This window comes from Rhincodon typus, chromosome 1 (assembly GCF_021869965.1).
Source record: "Rhincodon typus isolate 14 chromosome 1, sRhiTyp1.1, whole genome shotgun sequence".
NCBI lineage: Eukaryota > Metazoa > Chordata > Chondrichthyes > Orectolobiformes > Rhincodontidae > Rhincodon > Rhincodon typus.
In genome coordinates this window covers 48414494-48430893 of record NC_063332.1, presented here as the reverse complement: position 1 = coordinate 48430893, position 16400 = coordinate 48414494, and the positions used below count along the sequence as shown (strand labels likewise).

The following is a 16400-nucleotide window of genomic DNA, read 5'->3' as shown; positions in this document are numbered from 1 at the left end:
AAGGCTGACGTTTCGGGCCTAGACCCTTCATCAGAACCCGAAACGTCAGCCTTTCTGCTCCTATGATGTTGCTTGGCCTGCTGTGTTCATCCAGCCCTGCACCTTGTTGTCTCGGATTCTCCAGCATCTGCAGTTCCTACTATCTCTCAATTTTCTATATCTTTATCTATCTATAAATGTAATCTGATGCATTGTGTGATAAAATGGTTGTATAACTATTGAATTCTTCCTATGACTAGGTGGTGTGTGGACAGAACTGTACGTTCCTCGTTCAAGCAAATGGGACAGTTGTAGCTTTTGGGGAAGGTAGTTATGGACGCTTGGGTCAAGGAAATTCTGATGACCTCCACACTCCTACGGTTATTGCAGCATTGCAGGGTAAGCACATGCAGACTTATAATTTTTTATACTGTTAAGATTTTGCTTCATGCACCATTAACTACCCAAAGGAAATCAGGAGGGCAAAGAGGAGACACTGGAAAACTTTAGCAAATAGAGTTAAGGAGAATCCAAAGAGATTGTATAAGTACATTAAGGGCAAAAGAGTAACTAGAGAGCAAATAGGACCCCTTACACATCAAAGTGGCCATCGATGTGTGAAACCACAGGAGATAGGTGAGATACTAAATGAATATTTCTCATCAGTATTTATGGTGGAGAAGGACATGGAAGCTAGGGTACTTGGAGAAATGAATCGTGATGTCTTGAAATGAGATCATATCGCAGAAGAGAAGGTGCTGAAGGTCTTAAAGTATAGATGAATCCCTGAGACCTGATCAGATGTTTCCTAGAACTTTGTGAGAAGCTACCAAAGAGATTGCTGGGCCTCTAGCTGAGATATTTGTATCATCAACAGCCATGTTTGAGGTGCCGGAAGTCTGGAGGATGGCTATTATGGAAGCATAATGTCACAAAAGCCAGGGAACTATAGACCAGTGAGCATTAAGTCAGTGGTGGTTAAATTGTTGGAGTGGATTCGGAGGGACAAGATTCACATACATTTGGAAAGTTGCGTAAGGATTAGAAATAGTCGACATGGCTTTGTGTGGGAAATCGTGTCTCACTAACTTGATTGAGCTTTTTGAAGAGGTGACAAAAGCAGAATAGTAAACATTGTCTGTGGGGACTAACAGCAAAACAATCAAGGTTCTGCATGGTGGATTAGATTACATGGGATCCAGGTGGATCTAATTGGATACAAAATTAGCTTGAAGGTAGGAGACGGGGTGGTGGAGGGATGTTGTTTGAACTGGAAGCCTGTGACCAGCGGTGTGCCACAAGGATCCATGCTGGGTCCACTGTGTTTCGTCATTGATATAAATGATTTGGATGTGAGCACAGGAGGTATGGTTAGTAAGTTTGTGATGACATCACACTTGGTGGTGTAGTGGACAGTGTGGAAGATTACCACAGAGTACAACAGAACATTGATCAGATGGGCCAATGGACCGAGGAGTGGCAGATGGAATTTAATTTTGATAAATGTGAGGTGTTGCATTTTGATAAGGTAACTGAGGGCAGGTCTTATACAGTTAATGGTAGGGCCCTGGGGAGTATTGCTGAACAAAGAGACATGGTTCTTTGACAGTGGAGTTGCAGGTAGACACGGTGGTAAAGGTGGTGTTTGGCACCTTGCCTTCACTGGTCAGAACATTGGGTATAGGATGTTGGGATATCATGCTGCATATAATTCTGGTCGCCCTTCTATAAGAATGATATTGTTAAACTTGAGAGGGTGTAGAAAAGATTTACAAGGATGTTGCTGACACTGGAGGATTCGAGCTATAGTGAGAGACTGAATAGGCTGGGGCTATTTTTCCCTGGAGCTTCAAAGGCTAAGGGATGACCTTATAGAGATTTATAAAATAATGAGGGGTAAGGACAGGGTAAATAGCCAAGGTCTTTTCCCCAGGGTAGTGGAGTCCAAAACTAGAGGGTATAAGTTTGAGGTGAGAGGGGAAAGATTTAAAAAGGACTTGAAGGGTAACTTTTTCATGCAGAGGGTGGTGCGTGTATGGAATGAGCTGTCAGAGGAAGTGGTGGAGGCTGGTACAATTACAATATTTAAAAGGCATCTGGATGGGTAAATGAATAGGAAAGATTTAAAGGATATCAGCCAAATGCTGACAAGTGAGACTAGATGTCTGATCAGCAAGGGCATTTTGGACTGAAGGGTCTGTTTCTGTGTTGTATGACTGGCTTTGGATTGCCGTTCAATGAGATTATCCTGTATCTTGGCATTATAGTTGAGTGAGGACCTTTCAATAAAATCAGCAGGGATTTCTGGCCTTGACGGACTTGTCCTACACACACACTTACCACCATCTGGGCAAAATCGTAGAATTAAAGAAGTGTTACAATGCAAAAGAGGCTATTCAGTCCATAGTGTCTACACTAGCTCTCCAAATAAGATTCACCATTTAGTCCCCTTCTTCTGCCTTTTCTCCATGTCCTTACATATTGTTTCTATTTAAAGAATCCTCTACTGCCCTCTCGAATGCCTCAATTAAACCAGCCTCCTCCATACTTCAAAACAGTGCATTCCAGGCCTAAACCACTCAGCATGAAAATATTATATTCTTGCATCATATTTGCATCATTTGCAAATCACTTTTTTAAATTCATTCAGAAGATGTGGCCATCATTGGTTTGGCTAGCATTCATTGACCATCCCTAATTTGCCCAGAGTAGGTTGATAACCAGTCACATTGCCGTATTAGAGCCATAGTGCATGGTAACAGGTGCTTCAGCCTGACCAGGCTTCCTGTACTGAATCAGTCCCATTTGCCTGTGTTTGGCCCATATCCTTTCAAAGCTTTCCTATCCATGTACCTGTCCAAATGTCTTTTAGATGTTGTAATTGTACCCACCTCTACCACTTCCTCTGGCAGCTCGTTCCATATACACACCACCCTCTCTGTGGAAAAGGTTGCCCCTCAAGTCCCTTTTTAAATCTTTTCCCCTCTTACCTTAAACCTGGATCTGAAGTCACATGTAGGCCAGACCAGGTAAGGATGGCAGATTTCCTTCCTTGAAGGATGTTAGTGAGCCAGATAGGTTTTATTTTCAAAGGACAATAGACAATATTTTCATGGTCATCAGTAGGTTCTTGATTCCAGATTTGTTTTTTGATTGAATTCAAAATACCCACCTGCTATGGTAGAAATGTGTGCCTTCCTGCGCTAGATTTTACGAGTAGCAACAGTTTCTTCCAATCTATCCAGACTCCTCATAATATGGAAATCTTCAATCAAATCTCCTCTTAGCCTTTTTCTGTCCAAGGGGAATCATCCCAACCTCTCCAGTCTATCTTCATGACTGAAGATGCTCATCCCTGGAACCATATTTGTAAATCTCTTCTGCATTTCCTCCAATGCATTCACCTCCTTCCTGAAATATGGTATCCAGAGCTGTATACAATATTCCAGCAACATCTAACAAGTGATTTATACAATATCAGTATCACCTCCTTGATTTTATATGCTATGTGCCTATTAATAAAGCTCAGAATGCTGTATGCTTTCTTAGCTGCTCTCTCCACCTGTCCGGCCACCTTCAATGATCTGTACACACACACACCCGTTTCCATGTCCTCTGGAAACTCTTTAAAACTGTACCCATTATTTTGTATTGCCTGTTCATGTTTTTCCTGCCAAAATGCATCACTTAACACTTGCATTGAACTTCATCCCATCTATCTGCACATTCCCAACTTGAATATATCCTTTTGAAGTTCAACATTGTCCAAGTTTTGCATCATTTACAAGCTTTGAAATTGCCCCCTGCACACTAAGATCTAGATCATTTGTATGTATCAGGCAAAGCAAGGTTCCCAGTATTGATCCCTGGAGAAATTCACTACAAATCTTCCTCCAGCCCTAAAAATATCCATTGATCGTTGCTCCCTCTTTTCTATCCCTCAACCAATTTTGTTTCTGTGTTGTAACTGTCCCTTTTATTCTACAAGCTATAACTTTTCTCACAAATCTGTTGTGTGGCACTGTATCAAATGCTTTCTGGAAGTCCACGGACACTACATCTGCAGCATTGCTCTCACCAACCCCTGTCATTAACCTCTTCAAAAAAAAAAAAACTCCAGCGAGTAGTTAAACAGGATTTCCCCTTTAGAAATCCATGCTGGTTCTTCCTAACCAATCCACCATGCAACTACTAATGCTGTCCTGAATAGTTGTTTCTAAATCTTTCACACCACAGAAGTTAAAATTGTAATTCTAAGTACCAGTTTACACCCAGTGCTTGTTGTGTATTACCTTGATTTTCGGCAACCTCTAGTCCCTATGAAATCAGGGCTAAATTGTTGAACTTGAGGTGAAATACCAAAAATATGGAAATAATTCCTGGCATAGTGTCATACAATGTTTTTCTGAACTTCCATAAAATAGATGTAGAGAAATGTGTGTAATTATAATTCAGATATTTTCTGACTAAATATTCTAATGTTTTTACTTTATTAATGTGTGAAGCGGTTTTGCTTTGTGGCATAATATTTGTGGATATAGGTCATATTGTTTCAGAGCATTGCATCCCATGTTTCCTCATTGACCAATCTTTTGCTTTTGGTTGCAGCAAAAGTCCTCATTGCTCTGCTCTGTTCCTTTTCCAGGTTATGTTGTAACTCACTTAGTCACTTCATGTGGATCAGATGGTCATTCTATGGCTTTAACTGAGAGTGGTGAAGTTTTCAGCTGGGGAGATGGTGATTATGGAAAGCTTGGACATGGAAACAGTGAAAGACAGCGCAGACCTAGACAAATTGAAGCACTGCAGGGAGAAGACGTAGTGCAGGTATACCCATATTATTCACTCGGTGAAAAGAAGAGAGGAACTATTTTTGATTAAGAGTTTTTATATTGTTCTCTTCCCTGTACTCTCATCACTTGCCATCTGTGGCTAATGGGGTGGGATGCAGACTTACTTTAAAGGCCAGGAATGGCGTGGAATAAGATATCTCAGGTTTTCTTCAAGCAGCCCCATCCTCAATCCTCCTTAAGTGAAAATATCTGTCCCACAGTAGCATGGCTGAGAGGGCTCATTTTCTGAGAAATTTCAAAATGTGTTCAACCCTATATATAACAGTACATAGCACTCCAGCCCCATTATCCATCAAGCTGATGAAACCTTTTGTAACCTTTGAAATAGAATAGTATTTCAAGATATACTTCCATTTAAATCATTCGCAAAAAAAAATTAATGGAATGGTCTTTCCTTCTTTTGGACAGCTGTCTTGTGGATTTAAGCATTCAGCTGTGGTAACAGCTGATGGAAAACTTTTCACATTCGGGAGTGGAGATTATGGAAGGTTGGGCCTCAGGAGTACATCTAACAAAATGCTACCTGAAAAAGTGACTGCACTGGAGGATTACTCAATAGGACAGGTACTGGAACCTCATTGATCCAAAAGTTGAATATAAGGTTATATGAATAGGGTCACGTTAGTGCAGAAAGAATTTTTTTTTTTGCTTTTAAATATTCTAATGGAACCTGTGATACAGAGCCTATTTTCTATTTGCTAAATAAAAAAAATACATGCTGTCTTCAGTCATAGAAGTTTTCTGCAACATGTGTAGATGATGGTTAAAAAAAAATGTTCTGGATTTCATTTCTTTTAAACCCTTCAGGCTTCTTTATACTGCTTTCCTTTCAGAATCCTCCTCAAAAAAAAATTCCTTTCTTACCAAGAGTTTGGTCAACCTATCTTTGGCTTGACATTCATTTGCTTTCCTGTGGTCTCTGCGAAATCTTGTCATTTTTGTTTGCTATTCTAAAGGAACTTAAATATATTCTAACAGTTGTGATACGAGAGAAAGGCTGAACTTGCATAATTCAGATCCTTAATGAAGTGATAAAATGGTGAAATTTATTATGTACTTGAGTGTAGTAGCCTGTGATTTGATAAACGTACATTAGCTTCTGATTTCAATTTTAATTGTAATTAAATTCTACCCTTATTTTAACTTCCTATCCACTACTTTTATGTTACCTGAAACTTGTCTAAAAATTAGTGCATAATTATTATATGGCTGCAAGTTTTTAACTTGATTACTTAGTCTATGTTTTTTTTTAACGTAAGCTATGCTGCAGTTCAGCTTTCAACTTAAGAATATATTTCTTGAATAAAATAACATTATTGTTTCAAGAAATCCCAAATTGCCACAGGCCATTGAGTATTTTTGAAGTGCATTTGTTTTAAGGTAAAATGATGTGGCAACTAAATAGCACACATTGTTCCATAAACAGTGGACCATTTGTTTTGGAACTGTTATTTGATGCATAAGTAATGGTTAAAGCATTCTGATCTTCAATGAGTAGTGCCATGGGATCATCTGACTAGTTGGTGGAGATCATGAATCCTCAATTTAACATCACGTCCAGCAAGCCTGCATTTTCTGTACCAATATGTCGTTGTAAATTATGTGTTAAGTCTCTCGAGCACAACTTGAGCCCAAAACTTTATAACATGGACAAAACAACCTAAAGTTGACAACAAGTGATAACCATTAAACCAGACTATTTCCATTTTGTTTACTGCTTAATTGAGACTGATACATAAATGTTTTCTGCTCACATAGTTAAGTTTATCCAGGAATATGGGAAAGAGAATGGCAGAGGATTACTTTCTAGTATTATCTGGAAATATATGGAGCAGGAAAATAAATTGGACAGCTTTTTCAAGGAGCTAGTTTACGTTAAATGACTTCCTTCTGTGCTGCAAGATTCTTTCAATGATTTCTAGCATTAGTTATAGAATATAGTTCATTTCCAAAGATTTAATGACCAAATATTTAATTTTCATTGAGGACAAGTGTGGTTGAAAGCTCTAGGATTGTTAAGAGCAAGAAAAAAGTTGTATAGAGGTTTGATTGCTGGCTGCATTACTCATTCATTAATAAACTATTTCTATATTCATTTTATAAAGCAAAATTAGCACTTTCCTTTATTTCTTTAGGTTGCTTGTGGGTTGAATCACACTCTGGTCGTCTCATCAGATGGAATGATAGTCTGGTCATTTGGTGATGGAGACTATGGCAAATTGGGTTTAGGGGCTTGTACTGTTAAATGCTGTCCCCAGGTAAGAATATATCAGCCATTTTTTAGCCAACACATAAAACACAACTATGCTACCAATTTTTTTAAAAAAGTTTATTGGACCAATACCAGCTTAGGTTTTTTCAATAAAGTATTTGAAATATGTTTTGTCAAATTTGGGATTCTTTTAAAAAATTTATTTATCATAACTTGGATAGTTTATTATAGTGTAGCATCCAATAATAGTAGTGAATTGATTGTCTCCTTTCTTCTGGCATAACTGTTAGGATGGTATGTATATTATATAAAACCAGAATTTAAGGTTTGTCATGTAGTGCTTTAAAGTGGGGATAAGGTTAGTCTTGGATGGGTCGTCTTGACCATCCATAAGTTGTCTCTCCATAAGAAATGCACAGGCTCCAAGATTGGAGTGTAATTATTTGTCCCTATTTGCTCAAATTTCCCAGCCATAGTTAATAATATTGTACCATTCATTTACTTTTCCTCTGGTCTTGAATAACTAATCACATGGGTGAATTATTTGGAAATGGTTATTGCTTGATGTGAATAAAGTTTCTGTTCAAAATTAATTGAAATCTAACTTAATGCCATTCTAGGTATGTCATGATGACTAAAGTGGTTCAGATGTTCTTTGAATAGTGTGTACATTTTGTGGATTTTAGCTTAACTTGTCAATTTTTAAAATGTTGTTAGTTTCATACATTTGCAGAAAATGAAGAACTGTAGAGTCTTTGGAACTTTTTATTTTTGTTTTAATTGAGGGTTAAATTATGTGTTAATTCCTACTGTAAGAGGAAACTTTAATTACAAACATAATTGTAAATTTCCATGGGTACTTTGGTAGCACTCTTGCCTCTGAGTCAGAAAGTTATGTGGTCAAGTCCTATTCCAGGACAAAAGGTTCTGCTGGCATTCTAACACAGCCCTAAGAGAGCACTGTCTTTTGGGTGGGACAATAAACCGAGGCTCTGTCTGCCCCCTCAGGTGGATATAAAATTACCTGTGCCGTGCAGAAGAGCAATGGAGTTATCATTGATGTTTTTGCCAATTTTTTTTGTTTATCCCTTAATCAACATCATAAAAGTAGTTTGTCTGGTCATGCTCACATATCTGATTATGGGAGTTTCTTGTTGGCAAATTGGCCATCATATTTCCTGCATGACATTGGTTTAAAGGTACTTTGGTGCAGACTGAGGTTGTGAAAGGCACTATATTATCAGAGGTTTTTCATTCCTAATACCTATGATTTTATTATGCAGAAAATTGAAAATCTTTGTAATAAAGGAGTGAAGAAAGTAGCTTGTGGAACCCAGTTTTCTGTTGTACTGACAACGGATGGTCATGTGTACACTTTTGGACAAGGTACCTTTCTATCTCATACAGTCATGTCATTTGTTTTTATAATTAATAAAATATTTGTATCAGTTACACGTTACCTGAGTTCTTAGAGATAATGCATAATAGAATGGGTTTCACCTGTTGCGAGTTGATGGAAGGAGTGCTATGAAATCAAGCCCCACCTCTTCATGAGCCTAACCAAAAGAGCAAATGTCTTATTTAATCAACAAATTCATCAATTTATTTCTCCATTATAAGATCCAGAGCAAAGAGCGACTTTCACCATGTAACAAACTTATTCTTTAAACAAATGGCAAAAATCATTATTAATTAAGATACTGTGCAGATTTAAATGATAGCTTCTTAACCCTGCAAAAGTATACACAGGTGAGGCAACACAGCTCTACAGAGACAGTATGAGTGGGGAAAAACGTTAGGGAGAAACTTCTTTCAGGATCAAGTATCTCAACTAAAGAGGGTAGTAATAGTTGGCATCAGTTCTGATTCCCTGTTAACGAGATTAAGTTTCTGTTTACAGCAGTGTGATGGAAGGCACCAAGTTCATGTGGAAAGTTAGTTAGGCCTAAGCATTTGGATTGAGTTTACAGTTCAGCATTTAGTGTTTGAGGAGACCAGAGATATACTGATTTCTACAAATTACTCTGGTTCCCAGAAAATACTTCACTGTGATATTTCTTCAGCTAGTTTCTTTTCAGGGTTATATTTTATTCAAAGAGAGATAGACATGTTTTCTTTGTGCCCGCTTTCTTCCAGCTGCTACTTTTCAGAAGAAACAGAATTCCGAAAGCTTCAAAATCTGTAGCAATCAGAACAAAAGTCTAGAGGTTTTACTAGCCTAAGAACAACACAGGTCCTTGGGATTATCCAGGTCTGTTTGTCCAACAGTTAAGGGCAATAGAATGTACCTCTTGCCTCTTCGTAAAGGCTTTGCGAAATACTGCTTTTCAAAGTTATTTGCTTTTCTAGTAAACTGTAGATGACCCCATTTTTCTTTGAACTTTTTGACCTGAGTTCCACAAAGTCACATGGTAAACCCTTTGCAATCCAGGGAGTGTCCAAATCTTCAATTTCCCAATTTCTTGTAGTCCACAAATATGTTTCTAACACATGTAAGATGGTTACCAATGAGACCTATCAGCACTGTGCAACGGGAAAGCATTGGGCTACAAGACAAATGTTATAGAGATTAATGGTGAAAGCACTTCTGAAACATTGATGTAGTTTGACAAAAACTATACACTAAAAATGGCTATATTTGAAAGATTGAGAGAATAGTGACCAAGATGTTTATCGGGCTAAAGGGAGAAAATTATTTTTAAAAAATGTTTCAAGCAGCTAAACTTATTTTTGCTGTTAAATTAAGGAATATGGGATGTAGACTGAATACGGAATGAAAACACCCGGAAGCCACAACAAAGATTGGGGCGAAAAGAAACATTATTCTCCCCCTGCCCTACAGAACAGGTTATTGAAGCATACTTTTGAAGCCTTTAAAGAGAAACTGAAATTATATGATGTTAAGTGGGATAGGAAAATATTCAACAATTGCTTCATTATATTTTCAGGCGAACTGTGAAAGGAAATCAGTTTTCTTTTTAAAAAAAAAACAGATCAACAGATAGCGCGGAGAGGATGTAAGCAATAGAAAGCTGCTTTTGCTGCCACCATATCTGCAGGGGGTGCACTCACTATTCACATAGCCACTGTGCCTGCAATGTCACTGCTCATGCTGCCACAGAGAGCTGTCTGCATCAAAAAATAGGACCATCCATAATATTGAGTGATACCAAGATAGTTTAATACGTGCAGCATCAAACTCTTTAGCCGCACCATGCTGCGTCATAGGAAGAAGGCAGCAGAATGGAATCTTCACTTAGTGCCATTAAGAGAGCCAATGCACTATAACCATTCTGCAATTCAGAGAATGGTAAGAATATGGAACTTGCTTCCACAGGGAGTGATTGAAGTGAATAGAGTAGATGTATTTATTTTCTAGATACGCATAAGCATATAAAGGAGCAGGACTAGGTGGCTGCAGCAGTAAATTTAGATGGGAAGAGTCTCAACTGGAAAATAACCACCGGCCTGGCATGGAATGGTTTAACTGGATGGCGTGTTTTTGTGCCATGAATCCTAGGATCATTGTATGATGGCAAAATGACTCCAGAATTGTAACTGGGTCACTATGATTACATTACTCAAGGTGAAACATATCCCAACATGTAGGTGCAAAAAAAGTAAGTCACCAGTATTTCTGTTCTCCATCTATATGTCACATCATCTTTTTTTAAAACCAAACCTTGTAATTCTACTTTTTCTTAGCAATCTGCATTTAATTTTTTTTCTCCCTCAGCCACATCCTCTGCCTTGCAGTGGGTGGGTTTTAAAATCTCACTGGGATTGGACTGGGAGGCTCAGGGCTATGGAAGGAGCGACACAATAGGGAAGAAAGACTCCGGTTGGAGAGTCCTTCATCTTCCTGACTTGGCAGCAACCAGGCCAGGAAGGGTTAACAAGGAAGGTCTACAAGGACCTCTACAATTTACTGTACTTCTTTCTCGCTTGCACCTATCTGACCGGCCCTGGCTTACCCACTCCTCTTCCCACTTATTGGGGCTCCAGCAAAGATCCATCTCTTTGGGCCTACTGCAGTACAGCACTATTGCCACCTAGGAACTGCCAGGCTCTGAATGCCTAGTAGACCTTGGAGATGATGTAACGACCTGACCGACTTGCGAGACCAAGTGACAGGCAGGAGACTGCCCAATTGATTTTAAATTGATTGTGTTCAAGTTGTTGCTGACTGCTCTCTACCAGTGATGGGCCCACTTTTGTGACCATTGCATTATGCCCATTCTTTGTACTCTGCCAAACTGGGAACTTCCTTCCTTTCCCCTTAATATTATATGAAACATCGCGAAGGACCAGCTCCCTCATCCTGAACGTAAACAGAAATTCATAATTTTGGTGAACAAAACTGAGAATCACTGATGTCAAATTAAAAACTATTTTGCCACCTAGGAAGATTTTTTTCTGAATACTCCATTTTTACCTTCAGAACGACTTATAGGTTTGCCGGATTCAATGCTGCGGAATCACAATCGTCCACAGCAAGTCCCAGCATTAGAAGGAATGTTTGTTGAAGACATTGCAGTGGGATCGGAACATACACTGGCTTTGTGCTCTACTGGGGATATGTATGCCTGGGGATGTAATGCTGAAGGCCAGGTAGGACAGCTAAGTATAATATTAATTTATTTCATACTCAGAAATATCTCCTCCAGTTTGACAGTTTGTTATGTTAGAATTAATTCAAGTTGATATCCAATTTCGTCAATATACTATTAAAATAATTTTAGAGATTCAAGTTTGATGCTCGTTTGGCTCACAGATTAGAACCAGTTAGTTATACTAAACAGCACAAACAAGAAAATCCAGATTTGATTCAGTGTGTTGAGTTTCTGATCTCTTTCAGGCAGCAGTTGGAGCATTGTGATTGGCTCAACCAATTTGTTAGGACAATGAACAATCAACCAGAGTTCCTACTAATCAATGCTATGCAGTGACCCCAATTAAAAAGAAGCATGTTTGCAAAGTTTCATTCCCACATGTCAGGGTCTGTTGCAGATTTATTTATCTTATTCTTGCATTGTTTAGTCAATAGCTCAGTTATTATTTTATTCAATGACCACCAGAATAGTATAAGACAAACAAATTGTACTATGGATTGCATTGTTCTTTGGCGCAGATTTTCGTCATGACAGGGAACATCTTTGCCATGACAAAAATGCCAGAAAAAGTCGGGAATCCCACCAACAAGCCCAGCATCGCTCATTTTCACAAGGGCAGGATTCAGTACAGTTCATACTTCCCATGCATCAGCTGCCCTTGTCCTGCTAGGTGGTAAATATTGAGTGTTTGGAAAGTGTTGTTGTAGGAACAAAAACAGAAATTGCTGGAAAAGCTCCAAGTCTGGTAGCATCTGTGAAGGGAAATTAAAGTTAACAGTTCGGGTCCAGTGACCCTTCCTCAGAACTAATGGTGGCTAGGAAAATGTCAGCTTATATGCAGAAGATAGGGTAGGGGGAGAGGGTAAGGAGTAAACTATGCTTGGGGACAGAGCCCAAAGAGGGAGAACAATTGGACAGACAAAGGAGTTGATAACGATCTGGCTAGAAGGGCAAATAGCTGTTAATGGACACTTAGTAGCTAACAGTAGGTAATGCGTAATGGAAAAGCTCAGCAGGTCTGGCAGCATCTGTGAAGGAAAAAACAGAGTTAACGTTTCAGGTCCGGTGACCCTTCCTCAGAACCCGAAATGTTAACTCTGTTTTCTCCTTCACAGCTGCTGCCAGACCTGCTGAGCTTTTCCAGCAACTTTGTTTTTGTTCTTGATTTACAGCATCTGCAGTTCTTTTGGTTTTTTATTAGGTAATGTGTAATGGCAGGTAATGTGTAATGGCAGGCTATGTGATAACAAGGCCTGGTCTGTGTGTGGTACAGAGCTAGGACATTGGAGAGTTCAAGCCTTAAAATTATTGAATTCGATGTTGAGTCCAGAGGGCTGCAGGGTCCCCAAGCGGAAAATGAGGTGTTGATCTTTGAGCTTCTGCTGAGCTTCGCTGGAACACTGTAGCAAGCCTGAGACACAGATGTTGGCCAGGGAACAGGGTTATGTGTTAAAGTGGCAACTGGTAGCTCAGGGTCTTTTTTGCGAGCAGAACCTCGATGTTCTGCGAAGCGGTCACCCAGTCTATGCTTCGTTTCCCCAATGTAAAGGAGACTACATTGTGAGCAGCAAATACAGTAGACTAGATTCTGGGAAATGCAGGTAAAGTGCTGCTTCACCTGGAAGGTATGTTTGGGTACTGAGGATACTGAGGAAGGAGGAGGTAAATGGGCAGGTGTTAAATCTTTTGCTGGTTGCAGGGAAAGGTGCTGTGGGGCTGTGGGTTGGTGGGGGGTTGGGAGTTAAGGAAGAGTGGACCAGGGTGTCCCAGAGGGAACAATCCCTCCTGAAGGCAGACTAGGGAGTGGAGGGGAATATGTGTCTGGTGGTGGCATTTCGCTGGAGGTGTCAGAAATGGCGTCTGATCGTCTTCTGGAGGTGGATGCTGGTGGGATGGTAGGTAAGGACAAGGGGAACCCTATCGCTGTTGCGGAAGGGAAGAGAAGGGGTGAGGGCAGAAGTGCAGGAGATGGGTCAGACCTGGTTGAGGGCCCTGTCGACAACGGAGCGGGGGAATCCTTGGTTGAGGAAGAAGGTGGATATTTCGGAAGATCCCTTGTCAACGTTAGTCTCATTGGTACATATGCGATAGAGATGGAGGGACTAAGAGAATAGAATGGATTTTTTATACAAAGCAGGGTGCGAGGATGTATAGTCCAGGTAGCTGTGGGAGTCAGTGGATTTGTAGTGAATATGAGTGGCCAGTCTGACCCCAGAAATGGGAACAGATGTCAAGGAAGGGAATGAAGGTATCTGCATAGACCAGGTGAAATTGAGGGCAGTGTGGAATTTGGAAGCAAAATTGATTAAATTTTCCAATTCCAGATGAGAGAGGGAAGCAGCACTGGTGATATCATCGATATATTGGAGAAAGAGTTGTGGGTGAGGGCCTGAATAGAACTGGAACAAGGGATGTTCCACGTACCCCACGAAGAGACAGGTATAACAGGGGCCAATGTGTGTACCCATGGCCACCTCTCTGACCTGAAGAAAATGAGTGAAGTTAAAAGACAAATTGTTGAGGGTGAGGATGAGCTCAGCCAAACGGAGGAGGGTGGTGGTGGGTGGGAACAATTCAGGCCTTTGCTTCAGGAAGAAATGGAGAGCTCTGAAACCCTCCTGGTGGGGATTGGATGTGTAAAGGGATTGCATGTCCATGGTAAAGAGGAGGTGACTGGAGCCTGCAAACTGGAAGTTTTGAAACTGGTGTAAAGCATCAGAAGAATCACAGATGTACATGGGCTGGGACTGGACGAGGGGAGAAAAGACTGATTCAAGGTAGGAAGAGATGAGTTTTGTAGTGCAGGAGCAGGCTGAGACAATGGGTCTGCCCAGGCAGTCCTGTTTGTGGATTTTTGAAAGGAGGTAGAAGCGAGCTGTGCGGGGCTGGGGGACCATCAGGTTAGAGGCAGTGGAGGGGAGATCACCAGATGAAATGGGGTCGGCTTACGTAGTTGATACAATGCTTAACGTGTCATGGTGGGGTCATGGTCCAGGGGAAGATAGGAGGAGGTATCTGAGGACTGACACTCAGCCTCTGCAATGTAGATATCGACACACCAGACTACAACAGCACCACCCTTATCGGCAGGCTTAATAACAAAGTCAGGGTTGGATCTAAGTGCACAAAGTGCAGTCAGTTCTGAGGGAGTTAGGTTGGATTAGGTCAGGAGGGCAGGGACATTGTGGTGACCGGTGTCACGTCGACAGTTCTCGAAGAACAGATCGAGTGCAGGTAAAAGGTCAGAGGGATGGGTCCAGGTGGAGGGAGAGTGTTGGAGGTGGGCGAAGTGGTCCGTGGGATGGGGAGAGGACTCTTGCCCAAAGAAATGGGCGCAGAGGTGAAGATGGCGGAAGAAGAGTTCAACATCATGTTGCGCCCAAATTTTGTTAAACTGGGGATGCAGCAGGATAAAGCTGAGACGTTTGCTGAATGTTTTGTGCTCAGCATCGGAGAGCAGAAGGTTAGGAGGGATGGTGAATACCCGACAGGTGGTGGGGTTGGGGGAGGGGATCAAGTCCAAGGGAAGGGGAGGAGAGGAAGGTTCCAGAGGGCCATGGGTATATCTGAGTTGTTGCATCTTGTGGGCCTTGATGCCTGAAAGGAAAAGGAAAAGTTTCTTATTAGCACAAAGAATGAGCTGGAGGATGAAGTGGAACTGCGGAGTGGTGCAGCCCTGAGCCAGTGTGATGCAATGCTGTTGGAGAGAAAGGTCGAGAGTGTGCATGTGACACCGCATGGCACTTGGGATGCAGTGAGAGCAGCTGTCTATGAAATGTTCAATATCAGAGAGATACCTGTGGTCCTGGGTGGATTCAAAGCGTGAGAGTTGAACCTTCAGTTGGAATCCATGTAAGGCAATTCTGAGCTGTAGGCAGTCACTGAGGAATGTGATATAGCTGTGGAAACGCGATTTACCAAACTCCTGGTCAAACACCAGGAGTGATAATGAAATTAATGTCGGTGGTCAAGAAAAAAAGATTGGAACAGAAATCCCATCGGAGCAGAACTTCTTCAAGATGGGCATGCCTAGAAGAGATGTAGCAGTGAGGTAAACACTAAATACAAATCGAAATAACTGCAGATGCTGTAAACCAGGAACAAAAAACAGTAATTGTCGGAAAAGCTCAGCAGATCTGACAGCATTTGTGAAGAGAAATCAGAGTTAACATTTCGGATCCAGTGATCCTTCCTCAGAACTGATGGTAGCTAGGAAAATGTCAGTTTATATGCAGCAGATAGAGTGGGGTGAGAGGATAAGGAGTAAACGATAGGTGGGAATAGAGACCAAAGAGAGAGAAGAACAGTTGGATCAACAAAGGAGTTGGTAATGATCTGGCTAGGAAGGTGAATAGCTTTTAATAGACACTGTTAGTGGCTAACAATAGGTAATGTGTAAAGGCATGCTATATGATAACAAGGCCTGGTGTGTGTGGTAGGGGTGTTACGTCATGGGAGAATTCAAGCCCTAAAATTATTGAACTCGATACTGAGTCCGAAGGACTGCAGAGTCCCCAAGAGGAAAATAAGGTATTCTTCTTCCAGCTTGCGCTGAGCTTTGCTGGGACACTGCAGCAAGCCCAAAACATTAAGTCTGCTTTTTTTTTCCACAAGTGCTGCCAGACCTGCTGAGCTTTTCCAGCGACTTCTGTTTTTATCCCTGATTTACAGCATCTGCAGTTCTTTCGGTTTTTGTTGTCCTAGGAACCTTGGTATGTTACTGCAATGCATCATGCAGGTGGT

General features: G+C 40.8%; 1 protein-coding gene across 1 annotated transcript in view; it reads left to right on the top strand.

Annotated features, from left to right (window-relative positions):
- Window positions 1-16400, top strand: part of LOC109911101 (probable E3 ubiquitin-protein ligase HERC1) — a 266602-nt gene that overhangs the window by 220823 nt on the left and 29379 nt on the right. The window contains exons 51-56 of the mRNA XM_048621230.1: window positions 240-378; window positions 4625-4806; window positions 5241-5396; window positions 6968-7090; window positions 8328-8430; window positions 11486-11655. Of these exons, the coding sequence (XP_048477187.1) occupies window positions 240-378; window positions 4625-4806; window positions 5241-5396; window positions 6968-7090; window positions 8328-8430; window positions 11486-11655 (873 nt within the window). The remainder of the gene's footprint in view (window positions 1-239; window positions 379-4624; window positions 4807-5240; window positions 5397-6967; window positions 7091-8327; window positions 8431-11485; window positions 11656-16400) is intronic.